Source organism: Columba livia, chromosome 13, assembly GCF_036013475.1.
Source record: "Columba livia isolate bColLiv1 breed racing homer chromosome 13, bColLiv1.pat.W.v2, whole genome shotgun sequence".
NCBI classification, from domain to species: Eukaryota; Metazoa; Chordata; class Aves; order Columbiformes; family Columbidae; genus Columba; species Columba livia.
The window spans coordinates 15,362,638-15,378,881 of NC_088614.1; the positions used below are offsets into that span (position 1 = coordinate 15,362,638).

Genomic DNA, 16,244 nt, shown 5'->3' on the forward strand with positions numbered 1-16,244 from the left:
GCTTTTAGTGTTTTGGTCTAGTTTGTAGTCTAAAGTGTGGGGGGGTTTGTTTGTTTTTAATACTGCTACATATTTGTGCTGAAGCTGGTTTTTTTTCTTGCTTTATATATGTTACACTTTGCTAATTACTTCTAGGTAATAAAAAATGGCATTGCACTGATGCAGTGACTGAAGAATTGGTGGACTCCTCAGAAGACAGTGGAACAGAAAGTGATGATTAATTTGGAAACAGATCTTTTTCTTCTAAGAATTATGCTTCAAAAGTGTCTCTTGCATGAGTATTTACACTAAATTTGATAAAGCTAAACGGGTTGCAGAACTGTCATTAATTTTAAGAGGATAATAGTGAACCAACTACTTATCTTTGGGCTCTAAGAATCTGAAGTAATACTCGCTAGAAGAACATTGTGCATGTTTTCCAGTGCCTTGACTTCAAAATTATTTGCTTTAATGATGAAGTGTACATATGCATGTGTGCTATCCAAACAGTAAAATCTAAAGATTAAACCTGGGTTGTGAAGCAGCTGAGTTTATTAGTAATTAGAGAGCTTGTTTATTTTATCTGAGTGAATTTGCTGTGTTAGCAATACTAATTTTTGAAGTTTCTCAAATCCTGATGCTCTGTCATTTGTTCTGCCACGTCTCTCCTGTTCATACGGTGTCAGTTTGTTGGCGATCATCACGTTTGTCACTTCTGCATCACGAAATGATGCCTCAACTCCAATGGCAATTTTTGTTGCTTGATTGGAAATAAGTTGACTTGCTATGAAATCCTGTACAGTGCAGCTCACTGTAGTCACTAACTGCTCTACAGCTGGTGCGGAACAAGGCCTACGATAGTAGATTCAGGATCTGTTCTCAGTTATAGTTTTTCTAGTATTAGCATATAATAAAACTATTCCTTTCTGAATACTTAAGAATATTGCTGATGCCACTGGAAAACCACCATGTGACAAATAGTTGTACTTGTTAGTGGTTAAAAAAAAGAGTGCTGTTGAGAACCTGGCTGTGGTGGAGCTCAAGTATAACCTTCACCTGAGTACAGGTACTTGCAAAGCTGTAATTGTTGTAGAAATACTTAAGGAAGTAGCTAATGTAACTGTATTTTGGTCTTGCTTTGAGTTGTGATGCAAATAGAAGATTGTCAAATCACCTATTTGAAAAAAAGTGATGGGGCAGGATGTTTGCCTTTGTGTTTTGCTCTTCTTTCACTTACCTGATATCTAAATAAAATATAAGGTCATTTTTCTGCTGGCAGATAAATCTAGTGGGTTATTTAAAAGACATAAATTATCTGTAGTTTTTGTTTGAAAAGACACCTTATATGAGGTAGAAGCAAAAGCTGGCTTTAGCCATATGTTCCTAGCAGTCTATAAAGAACAGTGTAAAAAATGTAGCAATAATTTTCCAATAATAATCTTTTGGCCTCAAGCAACTTTTGATCTTGATATTTCATGAGGAAGAGGTTTTCTGTGGATTTCCTAATTGAATTAGTTTAGTTGCATTTTGGAACTGATATCAACTTCTAACATGGCTCCTGCATTAAGAAATTCAGTAATCAACGTTTTTTGTGAAGAAACATTTTTTCTGTGTTTTGAGGCCATCCCTGCTCTGTCTGCTTTGAAATCCTGTACCTTCAAGATATAGGAGAAATAGCTCTCTCTTCCCGTTTTCTTGTCGCTTAAAGACTTTGCTCATGCACTTCTATCATCATTTTTCCTGTTGTCCCCCAGTCAGGTATCTCTATTTCAGCCTTCAAAATAGTAGTAGATACTCCTTTATACAAAACTATTCTATTCCTTTGGTCTTTCCCTGAACCTTATAGTCTTTGTCTTTGAAGTGATGTTTTTACTGGCTGGGTGGGGGAACAGCAGTTGTCATAGTGTGACTGGAACAAAACACTGTGGCAAGTGAGCACTTCATATGTAATGACATAATAACTTTTCTGGTTTTTCCTCCATTGACTTCCTTAGAGATTCTTAACTCGCTTTTTGCTTTCGTTTTACCCTGATTGCACGTGGAGCTGATATTCTCGTGGATCTGACTATAATTGCAAAATGATCCTCAAATTAATCACAGCCCATCATTTCTTTAATGCATCTATGGTATTATTTTCCGCGTAGGTAGATGCAAAATGCAATACATGGGAGCTTAAGTTCTATCTTATTTTATTGAGGCTGCATGATAATAGAAATAGCTGCTTTAGTTGAATTTGCTAGGCTAGAGTTAGTATGAATTTAGGATCTTAAGCCAGTTGTTTAATATTGGTGTGTTATATATTTAGGATGAAGGTGCTTAGGAGTTGTTGAGAGGACTTTGTGCTTCCAGTATAAACAGTCTTTCTCAAATTAATCACATTAAAATATTGACAAGTGACTTGATAAAATTCCTTTATTTATCCATTTGCACCAAGGGAACAGTAAAGAATGTTACCCAGAATCCTTAAGTTTCTTGGGCAAGGAGAGTAAAAGATGCTTGCATCTATATATAAATGTAGTATCTGTTTCTTGTATTCATCAGTTAACACATAGAGTGTTTCTAGGATTCTGATATTACTTCTGTAAAGTCACATTCATGCTGAGGATAATTTCTGTGGCATTTACTCACTGCTTTGTAACTCGGATGGTGTTGGAAATGTATAACCTTGTCTTAATTAAAAAAAATCAGCCTTGTCCTGTCAGCTGTGCTTTCCATTGTCACTTGATTCTCACTGCCTCTCAGTCTTTAATTTTTTGATAGCTAGTGTTTGGTCTGAGCAACTGAATACGGAGTTAGCCTGAGTTGGTGTTATTTCTGTCCATTCTGCGTGGCCTGTTGAATGCGATGCTGAAAATAAGAGCTGCTTCATTCTTTTAGCAGTGTGATCAAAAGCATCCTGACAGTGTTGCTGGTAAGTTTTGCCATCTTCATAATTGAGACGTTCCTCTTGTTTGATTTGAGGAACTTTAATGCAGAAAACAAGATACCGTAACATATTAGCAAACAATGAAAACAGCTCTTCTTATTTTTCAAGTACTAAAGTGTTTGCAAAAATAATACACCAGTATGAACATAACAACTTAGAAAGTATAAATGTGTGCCAAACTAACTTGGATCTCCTTCACCCGGTATAGCACTTAAAAACAAGCTGGTACATAGAAAATATTTTATTCAGGAACATCTTCTGCTGGAACAACTTCCAAAAGCATCTGAAGGTGCATCGTGATGGGCTCTGAGAAAAAAAGTTATTGTTAGAGGTTTTATGGGACAACAGTATTTCTATTGAGACTATTTGTCTAGGTGAGAAAAATATCCTTGTGAGTAGTTGTCTTCTCTGTATTGATATCTCAAGCTTAAACAATCTTAAGATTCAAGCTGCAACATTCCAGGGTTTCTAAACTTGCTCTTAGCAAAGTACGATGCTTCTAATTGCACAGTTATATATTTAATAATCCCAGGGGGCAGGAAAAATAGATGATGGATCTTTTTAATATCTATAGAACCAGGAATACTGTTTTCTTCAGCTGACTCCACATTCCCCTTTAGAAATATCTGTGTGCCCTGTTTTCCCTGAGATAATCGCAAAGAGTGTCTCTTGAGACTCTGCAAAACCATTTTAGAAATGGTCACACAGGGTTCTTGCAGCTTTCATTTACTCAGAAGCACTGTGGTTATTTTTGGTGTTAATGCTGTTAATGTTTTCTTTAGTAAGTATAATAAAATTGATGACCTAAGCCAAAAGCACAGTGTTTTGTGGCATAAGAATGTATGTCGGCTAATCTTCAGTTGATGGCTGATGTTTTGAAATACGGGCAATCGGGAGAAAACCTAACTTAGAGATAAAATAGTTCTAGTCATCTTAAAAGTCAGTTTCTTTGCGCTACCGCAGTGCTGTAGTGCTTTTTTGTCAACTAAATTTTGTTTTTCCTGAAGTCAGAAACTTTTTTTCCCTAAAGGAGTAAAGTATAATCTTGAGTAAAGCTCGCTATATGCTCCTCACTATATGTCTGGGAAATTGCCTCCCTCCACACCTTGCTCATGGGATTTAGGTGGGATGAAGCATTGTCCTGGTCTTGTTAAAAAACAAGCTTCTCTTTTAGTGAATTTGCCTGTCAGCTAAAGCTTCATATCAACTGCATTTTCCTGGAGAACCAGATCCATGTTTTGGTAAACATAGCAATGGAATGCGAGGTTATTGATAAGCATGGATGGACATCTCGCAAGAGGGGCAACGAGAAACAGGTGACCAAGAAACTGACCAACTGTGGATAACATCCCATTCACATTAATACTTCATATAAAAGTGGGAGATCACGAGGATCTTGTCCCTTTTCCCTTTCCTTTTCCCGTTTGCTTATGGCCGACATTAGGAGAGGACCTTGCTAGTTGTCCCTGCGAACTGGGGCCTAGAGAGAGACTGAATCCAGCTCCAGCTGGCTGTAGAGTCCAGTCCAGGACTTCGGGTGCTGGCTCTGCAGTTGCTGAGACTTCCAAGATTGGTTTTGTATATTTTGTATTATTTTCTCTATTCTTATTAGTATCATTAGTAAAACATTTTTAATTTTTCTAACTCTCTTCTCTCTGTCCTTTTCCTCCCAATTGCCTGTCCTTAGTTAGAAGTGTGGAGGAGAAGAGGTTAACAATACATCTGCCAGGGTTTTATTGTTACCCCACAATCAAAACCCTCAACAAGCATATAATGAGCTTCATTAATCTAAAGTTTAGCAAAGTTCCATTGAATTTGGAGCTGGCTGTGTGAGGTATACTTACTTGATATTTTTTGGGGCCAGCTGAATTTAAAATGAACAAAAAGTACATAAACTATAAGTCCACTAAGTATAAATAAAACACAGTACAAATAGGCCAGTTCAGGTGCGCTGATGATTGGTGCCAACACCAGTAAAATGGAGACTATGGTCACTAAGACTGGAATGACGATGGGTATCTGCAAGATACAATGCACACAATTAGTTGTTCATAGTTTTCCTGTTCTTAGATAAGTTGTGTACACGAAAGGATATTTTCAGTGCCTTACGCAGTTTTTCCGTTTACAATTTCTAGAATTGGATGGGGCAATTGAAAGAGTAGCAGGAATATGGATAGGGAAGAACTGTTCTGCTAAATCAGTGACCAGCATCTTTTTGTCTATACTGCAAGTTGCTGTGTAAAAATTAGCATTTTAATGATGTGAGACCTAAGTGCAGTGAATCTGGGTGTTATTTTGGGCAGTCTGCTGGCTGCACTGTCACATCCCAGAAAATCCAGCTTGTGCTCATGGTCTGTGCAAGTGAAAATAAACCCTGTGTAATCTCCCAGTCCTTGTGAGCTCTGTCCTAGTGCAAAATTGGAAGAGAAAAAGCTACAAATAACTGGCTAAATTTCAGGCGAATAAGGAGTTGTCTGCCTGAGGATGGTGTTTAAATATCCAGGTATTTAGGATGAGTTCCCGTTTCAGTGTTTATGGGAGTGGAGGAAAAAACACCCTGAATGCTGAACTTACCCTGATGGGTCTCTTGAGTTCCTTTTTGGTAAACCTCATAACAATGAGTCCAAGTATGGTTGAACCATAAAATATCCAGACCGCGAAACTAAAATAATTTATGAGTGTGTTAATGTCACCAGGGATAATATAAATAATAGCAACGGTCCCCTAAAAATGAAAACAAAAATCAATACAGTCTGTTATAAAAGAAGACGGAACGTGACTTGTGTGTCAGGATGGGGGTCTGGTCACAGTGTCCCAGAGGGTGACCTGGGAATGCTTTTTTGGAAACTATTGTGTGTAAGTGTATTGCAACACTATTAAAAGGGGGGTTCCACATCGTGCCAAGGTGCGTTTATTTTTGTGTCCAATCTTAATGCCATTTTAAGTCAAAAGACTTAAAATTTGTATGTGTTAATCTGTTTTGTTGTTGATGTAGTATCTTGGAGAAGGTGAAGATATTTTTTTGGTTATTGAAGTTATTGAGAGTTGACAGAGCAATGGAATTTTGAATTGATTGTTTTGCCTTGAAGATAAATGGGTAAAATATATAAACATAATAAGATTCTAGATTTATTTTCAAATGGATTTACTGGATGGGTTTTCTTAGAGATGTAAATGCATTCTTACAGGGAGGAAACAGGGTGGCAAACGCTTGCTGCCAGGCATCCTGTGAAATAAGGATTTGCCTGAGGCTTATCAGTCATTTAACTTTTTAATTTGTTTTCATGCTGTGGATTCTTAAAAACATTTTTATTTTAAAATCCAGTTCTGGAATGAAACTGTTCAAAGGGAGAAGTTGGGGGATTTTTATATAGTCTTTTTTCCTAATACATACGGAGCAACTTTCTTGTCTGGATAGTCAACGATATGTGTCAAGACTGGTAGGAAATTGTGAAAACATGGATTGCTGGAGAATTTTTGTTGATAATTTTTCTCTACTTAAAATACTTACATAAAATATGATAGCAGGTGCTGGCGTTAAACGCTTAACGCTGATGTAGGATAGAACCTTTAGCATGTGCCCTTCACGACCTGCAACATAAACAAGTCTGACAAAACAAAAAGAAGGCGATCTAGTTAGTGCGGCGCTTAGATTTAAGTGCCATTACTAATTGAAAAACAAACACACTTTCAGGTTTGATTTATTACGTGGCTACATCTTCATCAGTATTTTCCTTTGATACGCAGTGGGATTTAAGGAATATTGTACTAGACTGAAATAAGGGAAATAACCCGTATTAAAGCAGTGAATGTGAAAATAATTTCAGAAACGTTAGTTTGCACATTTAATTTAAAATTATTTTGGGGAAAAAAAAAGCTGCTGCGTCCCTTTTTAATTAAATATTTCCTTTTTAATTTGTTTTGTATCAAAAAGCTACGTTGCCAACTTTCTGTCAAAAAAATGGTCTTTACTGCCCTATCATATTCGGATGGAGCTGAAATTTTAAATACTTGAAATAGCGAATGGAAGCATCGAGCAACTAATAGAAAATAATTGCTTATCTTTCCAGTTGTTACATTTGTCATTACTGATGTCGTCCTGTTCTTTCTGGTAATTTTAACTGTCTAATTCTGAGCTTTAAAGTGGAGGAGAGGTGCAAAGAAACCTATTGTGCTATCCCTGCTTTGAATTAAGAATGAGACATATTATTGTCTAATTGCTTGCATAGCCACTGCTTCTTTTCGGAAATAAAACATTATAGCCAGATTTGCAGGTACTTTTTAATTACATTTTGTACATTTGGATCAGAAGAACGTCTGTATCTTTATGTGTGTCAGTACATAAATGTGTATATATATATATGTATATCATTTTTTCTATCTTTTTTTTTTAAAGATCTTCAGGATGGGAGCTTACCTGCCTGCAGTAAAACAGGTCCCGTTGGCAGATCCAATTGTAGAAAAGGCCACAAAGAGAGGAACTATCCAGGAGGCTGGATAAAGGATTCTATCGCCAAATGTCTGGGATATAGGGGATTAAAATTAATAGTTTTTGTCACTTTGGCTACCATTTGGTATATTGGCTAATGTTAGAGCCTCTTTGAAAGTACTGTGGATGGGTATCTAAGGTATGTTACCAATAAAAACATATGTTGTATATTTTGCACAGTTTTTAAAGAATGTTTTGCCAAATGAAGGCTCGGATTAATTAATGAACCACTCTATGAAGAGTGGAATATCATTTTCATGGTGTTTGCAAGGCAGCGTCTGTAGGAAACATTGGAAGGCAGATGTAAAAAATACACAGAAATTAAGTTCTGTTAAAGACCTGTGGGTCAGGGATGTGCCTGCAAAACAGAACGCAGGATAACGTGCAGCAGAGCGCCCCCGTACCCCAGCTGCCCTCAGCCTGCGCTCCAGGAGCAGCGCCCGCTTGACGGCACCGCAACCTGCGCCGTGCGGCCAACGAGTCCAGGACGCGCTTGCTACGGTCGTTCAGCGCGCTTCACCTGTCACCTGTACCGCGGTACGTCAGCTGTTACTGCAGGGTGGATTGGATCTAATGTAGGTACGTTGATCTACTGTAAATAAATTTGAATCAAAACTTTCTTGACGGGCGGGTTTTGGGTTTTTAGTTGGGGGAGTGGTTAGCTTATTTTAGTAAATGCACAAGCCAAGTATCGGTGGCGTTTCTTTTTCCCGTAGCAGGACACTCATCAGTGCGAAGCACAATGTCTGCTTAGAGACGTGCAGCCCTCTTTACACAGCGCTCGCCTCTCGGAGATTTCGGTGTGAATTTGGTCTGAGTTGAGTGCCAGCTGATGGGTGCTGTGCACAGATTGTAAGTTTAGGGGCATGTTGAACTAGTCCTTAGGATATAACATGATATACGTTGCTCTGCCTCTTGATGCAAGCAAGATGCCGAAATGCACCAAAGTTCTACATTTTAGAAGATTCTATTTTTTAACATTTTTAAGTGTTTTGCCATGAGTGTACTTGCTCACTGTGCTACACTGTGTTTTGCATCCATGTCACGTACAGTTTGTTTTCCCCCAAAACTAACATTAGGACACGTTCTGCATGACCTCTCAAGAGTTGTTTCAGAGACAAATGTCCCACGGAAGATTTACTGAGTGGAACTGAAGGGGCAGATGTGTTTGGTAAGACTTCTAGAAATTTATATCATCTTTCATTTTGCCTGTACTAGTATGTCTTAGAATAATGTAGAAAGGATCTTCCTTAGCTTTGTGAAGCGAAAAAGCAAGAATAAGGAGGAACTGAATTACGGACTATTTGCTGTTATCTCCAGAACAAGCAGCTTTGATTTGCTGCCGTTTTGCTTGTGCTTGTTTCTTAGAAATACTGGAAACACTTTCAAGGGCAAAGCAGCAGTCACACATTATTTTTCCTTCCATCTTTTATGGAAAACAACCTCTGAGCTGCAGAGTTTACAAAATGTTAGCTGAAGAATACATTACTCTCATTTCCACTTTTTCCCTTGGGGTAGGACAGAACTGTTGTTTAAATCAAGCATGAATGAAACAAATTTTAGATTAAGAAATGACAGATAATGGGGGGGAAGGTGACACTGACAGCTTAGACAGAAATTAATTGTATCTTAAGGAAAATTATAGGTTCTTTCTTGCTCCTGTTACTGCTGAAGATACTTTAATGCACACAGCACTCCAGATGCTCTATTACAAAATAAAGCGGCTTACCACAGCAACTGCCTGGGACTGCAGGAGTTCTGTTGAAGTCATTACGGTGAAATATGAAATGTTTATCAGAACGTAACAAACTGTAACCAAGGGGATTCCAATAATTATAGAGAGCGGTAGGTTTCTGAAGAATGCAAAAGTAAGACTCCATCAGCATTGCTGTATCACTCAGAGAGCTGTCATAGTAAACTGTGGACTCTTACTTTTCCCCATATGCTCTTTAGGTGTATTTACATTTCTTTATTGTATAACCATGGAAAGCAGGATTTTAAAAAGGAAAACTACAAACTTATGCAACGTTATATAATAGAGGTTAATTAGCTTTGTCTGTTAGTGCTCAAACCTTGAATAACCATTGCTTTTAAAAACAAACCAAAATACATGCCTGCTTGTACAGAAGTATTAAAGTGTTTGATTATTGCCATTAGAAATGCTGCTTTCCTACATAGCTTTACCTGTAAGGTTTTTTAAGTTCTTCTGTGATGTAATTGAGTTGATTCCTGAAAGGAGAAAAAACAATCATACAATATTATTAGCAGTCAGATCTTGAAATACTAATAGATGATTAAGTCAAGTGTTATTTCTTGTGTTATTGTTTTTTACCTTTTCAGTTTAAAAAAAATGGCACAACCAATCTTTAAGTGGTAAAACTGCAGGACAAAAAACTATGAGCTTCTTATCCAAATGGCAGCCTCTCGATTCACCGTCTTTTCCTTCATTTTCAGGTCCTCCTCACAGTTTTAGAAGTATCTGAGATTTTGAAATGAGATCGTCTTGGTTCTTGGATAAAATATCCCAGGATAACAAAATGAAGATTTGGCAGACATCTCAGATTTACAGGATTACCTTTGAACTTCAAGCTTTGCAGTAACTGAGTCTTTTCAAAGAAAGGCACAAATGTGCCTATTGCAGGGACTGGACCAAGTCTGCTGATGTTTCACAGTTGTTCTGTAAGTCATGTTGTCTAGAAAACTGTCCTGAAAACCTCCTTTAGGATTCCACTTATCGGAACTATAATTTCCAAGTAATCATTTTTGCTAGAGCATGTAGATCAGATTGAAACAAGAGTTGTTTTGCTCATCCACTTCTGCAAATGTGAGGAGGAGTTTGGTATTTACAGTTCAACAGGCTGATTTTTGAACATCAGTACCTAGTGGTTACATATTGAAATCGTTATTTAGGCACCAGCTTCCCTCCTGCCTTAGAAATTCTAGGTGAGTGTCTGAATTAGCAGACTCGGGTGCCTGAGGTGAGACACTCAAGCCTGGAAATAGAACCTGAAAGAGTAATCCATTTAAAAATCCGTTTTAAGCATCTAAATGGAACTTGCTTTGTTGTAAATTAACATTTATATTCTTAATTCCTTCTGAAATATGAATCGACATGCAAACTTTTACAGTTTGAACACTGAAGGATGGATCAGATGGATCAGAGTTTGATGTTAGATTTGTGCCAACAGAGCCCTGGACCGACTGACATTCCCTCTAGCTGCAGGAAATGAAACGTTTAAATTCCTTACTGAACATGGCAGAGATCAAGGTAAAGATTCCTGCCAGTAACTAAGTTGATTCGTATGAAAATAATTCTGGAAAGCACTCTTCTGAGTGTTAAATATAAATGTATGTGGAACATAAATGTAAACCTAAATCTGCCCATATTGGTGATTAGTAAAGATACTTTACCATCCATCGTATGCCCAGAGTCCATTATAAAATGCCAGACCGATAGAACTAATAGAAATTTTACTGCCTTTGAAAGGATCTTCAAAGTTTTCCGTTTTTCCTGCAAACAAGATGTAGATCACTGATCAGTGTTGCAATTAATTCCTTTCATCCCCATCAGATGAAGAAACATTCAAACATCTGTTTCATGTTCTGAAACATCTGTTAAAATCAATTAATACCAGTTTTTATTAATTGTTCTGTAGTGTTGTATTTCCCACCCACCCCTCAGTGGAAAACTTTATAGTGGACATAGCAGAAGCTGAAGTAATTTTTGCAAATAAAGTATTTCTAATTACCTTGTGCAAGGAGAACAATTCCACTTACAATAATGATTATGACAATGATCATTTTAGCGGCCGTGAGAAGATTCTGGAGATAGCTTGCCAGCTTCACACTCAGTGAATTCACTATCGTAATTATCACTAAAAGAAAGAAATCTATTAATTTCTGTATTAAGTTTTTCAGAATTGAAAGAAAAGTTGCCTCTTAAAACCTCCTCCCCCCCGCCTTACTGTCCTGCTTTTTCCTCCCAGTTTGTCCATATTATCAATATGGGGTTTTAAAAATACGATGTTTGGATAACTTTTGAAATAGTGAGGAAAAACAGTTTTCTGAATTAGATTTTGACAGTAGCTTTAACAGAAATAAAATTGAAGTTGCACAGCATTCCAATAAATACAGAAAAACCATCTCCACACTTAATTTTTCTTCATTTTCTGCTAGAGATAAGCATTCGTTTCACAGCTGTATCTGTCTTAATCAAGTATGAAAGAAACTTAGACTAAGAACAAACCGTTTTTAAACCTATCCTTTTAATGTGTTATTGAATTAGTTATTGTGGGAGGGACTCACTGTACCATCTTCCAAAGTGTTCTGTTGGGTCACTGGTGTATTAATGACAATTAACCCACTGAAGTTGTAGTGGGCTGAAATGTACCCACTGATGGGGCTGAATGGAAATCACTTTGCAATTAGGGATCTCGCCTCTTTCTTTAAAAAGGCCGAATCTTACCAATGGCAGCGGCTGCCAGGCACTTGATGACAACCTGGGGTGGATCACAACCTGGATAAAAAGGAGCTGATGCGTATTCAGCAAAGCTGAGACAAATGATGGCGAATGAACTGGGTTTTGTGACGAGTAGGCTTGTCCAAGAGAACAAAAATGCCGGAATTGGGCCAAATGCTTCCATAAGGTAAGGATATTCTCCCCCGGATTTTGTGATCATTGTGCCGAGCTCAGCAAAGCAAAGCGCACCTGAATAACAAGAAAAGCATTTATTGTTGTAGTTTATAGACTTCTTTAGCTATGAGTGGCTAGAACAGATTGTCACTTTTTAATAGGTTGAATAGTTAAGGAAATAAGTATATGCAATGCATCGTTATTATGTTTCTGTACATTTTACTGTACATGCAAAATTATATTTTACTTGTGAGCAATTGGAAAAAACATAATGAAGCTATTAAGTTGCAGTCCAGATTTAACTACAATTGGTGTTTCAGACTTCAGGAATGTAGTACAGACATTCTGATTTCATATTGGATTTCTTCTTAAGAAACTAACGCTGTAAGAAGCATCTCGGTGACAACTGCAGGGGCTGACCTGCCTTTTGGAAACCTGAGTGAAAAAAATAGACTTGCTGCACAATTTTGAGGTAGAACGTCTGCTGAGCTCAGCTTTAAAGTACAGTGGCGTTTCTGGATTTATTGCTGTAGCTGGCATCTTGCTTAAAGATTTTTTGCATATGCCGTGTATCTGACTCAATGCCCAAGCAACTCTGGTTTTGTTCCCTTCATGAAATACTTTGAGGTGCTTAGTGCTAAATTTTCAGATGATAGAATGTTAGATTTACACAGTTACGCAAGCAGAAAAATAGTATAATTACCTACCTCACTGCCAGTGAATTCCACATTTTGTCTGTGATTTAAGTAGAAAAGTATTCTCTTTATTACAGTTATTGGATGAAGTAAGCAAAACTAAATCTTGCTGTCAAAATGAACTGAAAATGTGCTTTACCATTTCAAAATTCTGTCTTTTATAACTAGCACATATTTTAAATTTTTGCCTGAGCACTGCTACACTCTTCAGGATAGGATGGATTTTGGTCTAGGTGCTATTGGCTAATATGTGAAATGAGAGTATTATGCACAAGCAGTAGGTAAAAATATTTAAGTGGAGATGCATATTGTTTGTTGACTCGTTTACCTAATGTTGCCAGAACTCCACAGGCTGCCCAGATGGTTAAACAAGTCCCCACAGCTCCAGTGTTGGCAAGAACTGATTTTGGAGAAACAAAGATACCTGAGCCAATGATTGTACCAACAATCATACAGATTCCGCTGATGAGGCCCACCTGGAAATCAAAGGAGACATTTTGGTAATTTCTAATAATTCGATAATTACTTCTTGGTTTAATACAATTGCGGTCATTGTCATTACCGATTTATTTTTTCAGCTTTTCATGTGTAGATTTTACTGAGTAATACATTAAACTATGTGAAGTTTCTGTTTCCAAGCTGCGTTCCCACCCTGCAGCACGCTCCTGCTCTTTCAAAAAGTACAATTCTTTGGGCTTCACCTGCCTGTGTATTTGCTTTGTCAAAGCATCCTTCGCATTATCTGGGTCTCAAATCTAACCTTGTTCAGGTGAGCATCCCCTTTCCACTCTTTGTTTAAACTCTGAAATTCATTTACGAGCACTCGAGGAATGCTGAATTTTCCAAGCTTCAAAAATTTGCTTTCTTGGATGGAATTGTTTTGCTTTCAGCAGTTGTTTTCCTCTCCTGGCTTCAGGTATTTTTGCACAGGAGTTACCTTAACAGTGCTAGGTGGTAAAGAGATCATGTTTTTCTGACTTTGTAATGACCTACGTGTTACATGAAACTACTAAAACTTGAGGCATCTGCTGAAAAAAACGTGGCATGGGCTACTTATATTTTCCTGTTAGTTATGCCTAATCTAATAACATCATTTTTTTGCCACTCTTTGCACCAAACTGAAACCACACAGAGAATCCTTTTCCAGGTTGCATAAAGAGGAATTCCACTCCCTCCTGAGCCACTTGTCAGAGAGCAAGTGGCACATCTGTTCTCTAAACAGCTGTAACTTTCTAGAGGAGACAAATTCCCACTTCTCTTTCTGTACCAGTGACTATTTTATGGCCAAAAACACTAACAAACTTCCCGAAGTAATGAGCTGAACAACCCACTTCAGCTTCTGGGATGTGCATGTGGAAAGAAACAATAAAGTTTATCAAGTGTCTCACTTGATCAGCTTTGAGGTTATCAGGTAATTCAAAAATTTAAATACATATTCTTACTTAGTAATTGTGTTTATATCAGAGCTATTTAACTAGTAATTAGCAGTTTTCTAAAATATAAACCAGCCACACTGTCAGGATATTAGTACAGGGTGCTAAACCGGGGCGCAGTTGCGGCTGTTGTGGGATGTGTGCACAGATACCCCGCTCTGCCAGCCCCTCTCCCGCACACAGACTGACGGGGAAGGAAAAAGCTTTGCCTGTTTTTGTAGGTTCGTCTTTCGGGGTTCATCGCTCTGTATGGACTGGCCATCCTCTTCTCCACTGTCCTCTCCTTTTCTTTTCCTCAAGCTTTCTTCACCCATTTGGTTTCCTTGTCGAAATCTCTAAGGAAGTAAAAACAAATATCAATCCAGCGTGTTGTTTGCTTGAGTTTGGCAATATATATGGGTACAAAATATTGTAGTTAAATATCGTCAGAAACTACACACACACACACACAAGCACACTGGCTCACAGGCAGAGGAATTCCATCTCCTTACCTGCCTGAAGATTAAACTGGGGAGGGGTTAAGTCTACTTCACCTCATCAGGCCGATTTGCTCTGTATTTTCTTCATACCCACCTGGCAGCGAATGTCCGTGTATCTCAGGTTACATCCGGAGCGGATGTTCTTACTGGAACAGTGGGGGGTTTGTGGCTCGTCCCTCCTTTGAATTCCTCCAGAGGCCCAGACAGATTTAATCTTTCTCCCAAAAGCTGGTCTGTTTTCTTATCTAGGAGACCTTCTTTTTGATCTTCTATAATTAGGCCTTGCCTCAATTCCTTGGAGATGCAGGTTTCTGCTAAACCAAGAGTTGTCTCCGGTAATTGCCTAATTAGCAGCTCTTTGCCTCAAGGAGAGTCACCAATCGCTGTTGACTAAGGGTGAATGTCTTCTACTGTAGGTTTTGTTCTGGTTAGAATTAGAATGTAAACAGTTTGTTTTCAAATTGAAATGTAGACTTGTGGTATTTTTGTGAGGATTTTGCTTGTTTCCCATAGTATTGGAATAAAATCCAAGCTGAGATAGTGACGGAAATTCACTGGGTTAGGTCTTGATTATAAAAAGCTGATTCAGTCAAAAGTCTCCTCTCGTCAGACCCTACGCCTATAATTACAGGCATCTGAATGTTGACGGTAATTTTGCAGTTTTACAGACAGTAATTCAGCAATGCATCATGTTTAATCAACTTTAGGTAGTATCCAGTAATTCTTACTACAAAAATTGCAGCATTTCACATTTACAGAGGAGCTACCTCAGTACTGCTGATCTTCACAAATATTTGGGCTATAAAAACATCTGGTTTGTGTGTCAAATTAAATATTTTTAAAAGAAATCATCACAAATCCAACTTTTCAGATTAAACCTACAATAAAAAATTGCCCAGATAAGGAATGCAGGGCTTGGGTCACTGAATCTTATTACAGCTTTGTGCCCAACTTCTCTCTTTAAAGTCTTGTATTCAGAATGTTTTAATCATCGTATTTTAGCAATTCATACTTTCACTTACCTTATTTATTTATGATTGTTTGGTGTTAATCAGGCTCCAGGAATCTTTGTATCGTATTTCTCTTTATTTCTTCCATTAGATTTAGCAGCCAGTTAGACGGCAAGACAGGTCCATGTCTGAAACCAGAATACGCAGAAGCAACCACAGCTTAAGTACAGAGGTTATAAAGGGTAATCATTAAACCCATTCTCAGCCAAGAAGCTTTGAGATAGGAACCACAGGTAAACCAATAGTCCAATTAGTTTATCTTTAAAAAAAAAAAGTCTTTGTTTCATTTGTGATAATGTTTGTCCAGTACCTAAAGTAGCGTATTACATAGTGAGAGTGAGCCATAATTCAAAGAGTCTATTTTGATTTTATATCAAGCAATTTCTAATTTAGGAATGCTTTGGAAAGATAACCTTGAAGTAATTGTTGTATTATGGGTGCATAATGCACAGGTGCCAGCTGCATCCTGTAAAAATAATTAATGTTTTTATCTTGAGAAGATAGAGAAGTGTGAGCAGAAGTCTTGTTGGTTTTCATTAACCTGAAAGCAAGTGAGTGGGCAGCTCGTGTTCCCTTCAATTGCAGTTCCAATTCAGTTTT

General features: G+C 37.7%; 2 protein-coding genes across 3 annotated transcripts in view; one reads left to right on the forward strand and one right to left on the reverse strand.

Annotated features, from left to right (window-relative positions):
* The window catches only part of TDRD12 (tudor domain containing 12), a 67,923-nt gene that overhangs the window by 31,695 nt on the left and 19,984 nt on the right, over positions 1–16,244 (forward strand). Inside the window, exons 29-33 of the mRNA XM_065028368.1 lie at positions 136–8,565; positions 9,849–10,073; positions 11,848–12,040; positions 13,064–13,222; positions 15,736–15,877. Of these exons, the coding sequence (XP_064884440.1) occupies positions 136–221 (86 nt within the window). The 3' untranslated portion in view covers positions 222–8,565; positions 9,849–10,073; positions 11,848–12,040; positions 13,064–13,222; positions 15,736–15,877. The remainder of the gene's footprint in view (positions 1–135; positions 8,566–9,848; positions 10,074–11,847; positions 12,041–13,063; positions 13,223–15,735; positions 15,878–16,244) is intronic.
* Positions 3,132–15,775, reverse strand: SLC7A9 (solute carrier family 7 member 9). Of its 2 annotated transcripts, none has more exons than XM_021282005.2 (14): positions 15,657–15,775; positions 14,729–15,058; positions 14,365–14,490; positions 13,051–13,198; positions 11,860–12,102; positions 11,144–11,269; positions 10,806–10,905; positions 9,579–9,623; positions 9,124–9,247; positions 7,323–7,426; positions 6,417–6,513; positions 5,480–5,629; positions 4,750–4,924; positions 3,132–3,211 (listed from the first exon to the last, which is right to left on the reverse strand). In XM_021282005.2, the coding sequence occupies exons 3-14, from the start codon at positions 14,467–14,469 to the stop codon at positions 3,147–3,149; spliced, it is 1,482 nt and encodes a 493-aa protein (XP_021137680.2). In that variant the 5' UTR covers positions 14,470–14,490; positions 14,729–15,058; positions 15,657–15,775; the 3' UTR covers positions 3,132–3,146. The 2 variants fall into 2 exon arrangements, with proteins under 2 accessions (XP_021137680.2, XP_064884479.1); XM_065028407.1 differs by having other exon boundaries at positions 14,729–14,945; positions 15,657–15,769.

What these genes read in the sequence shown, in the direction of transcription:
- SLC7A9 (XM_021282005.2), bottom strand. Translation starts at nt 14,469, where the DNA reads ATGGGTGAAGAAAGCTTGAGGAAAAGAAAAGGAGAGGACAGTGGAGAA. An exon ending in CTCTGGGCATACGATGGATG is followed by an intron (nt 9,624 to 10,805) that starts GTAAAGTATCTT and finishes TTCTCCTTTCAG; the next exon opens with GAATCAACTCAATTACATCA. An exon ending in GAACTTAAAAAACCTTACAG is followed by an intron (nt 9,248 to 9,578) that starts GTAAAGCTATGT and finishes TGCATTCTTCAG; the next exon opens with AAACCTACCGCTCTCTATAA.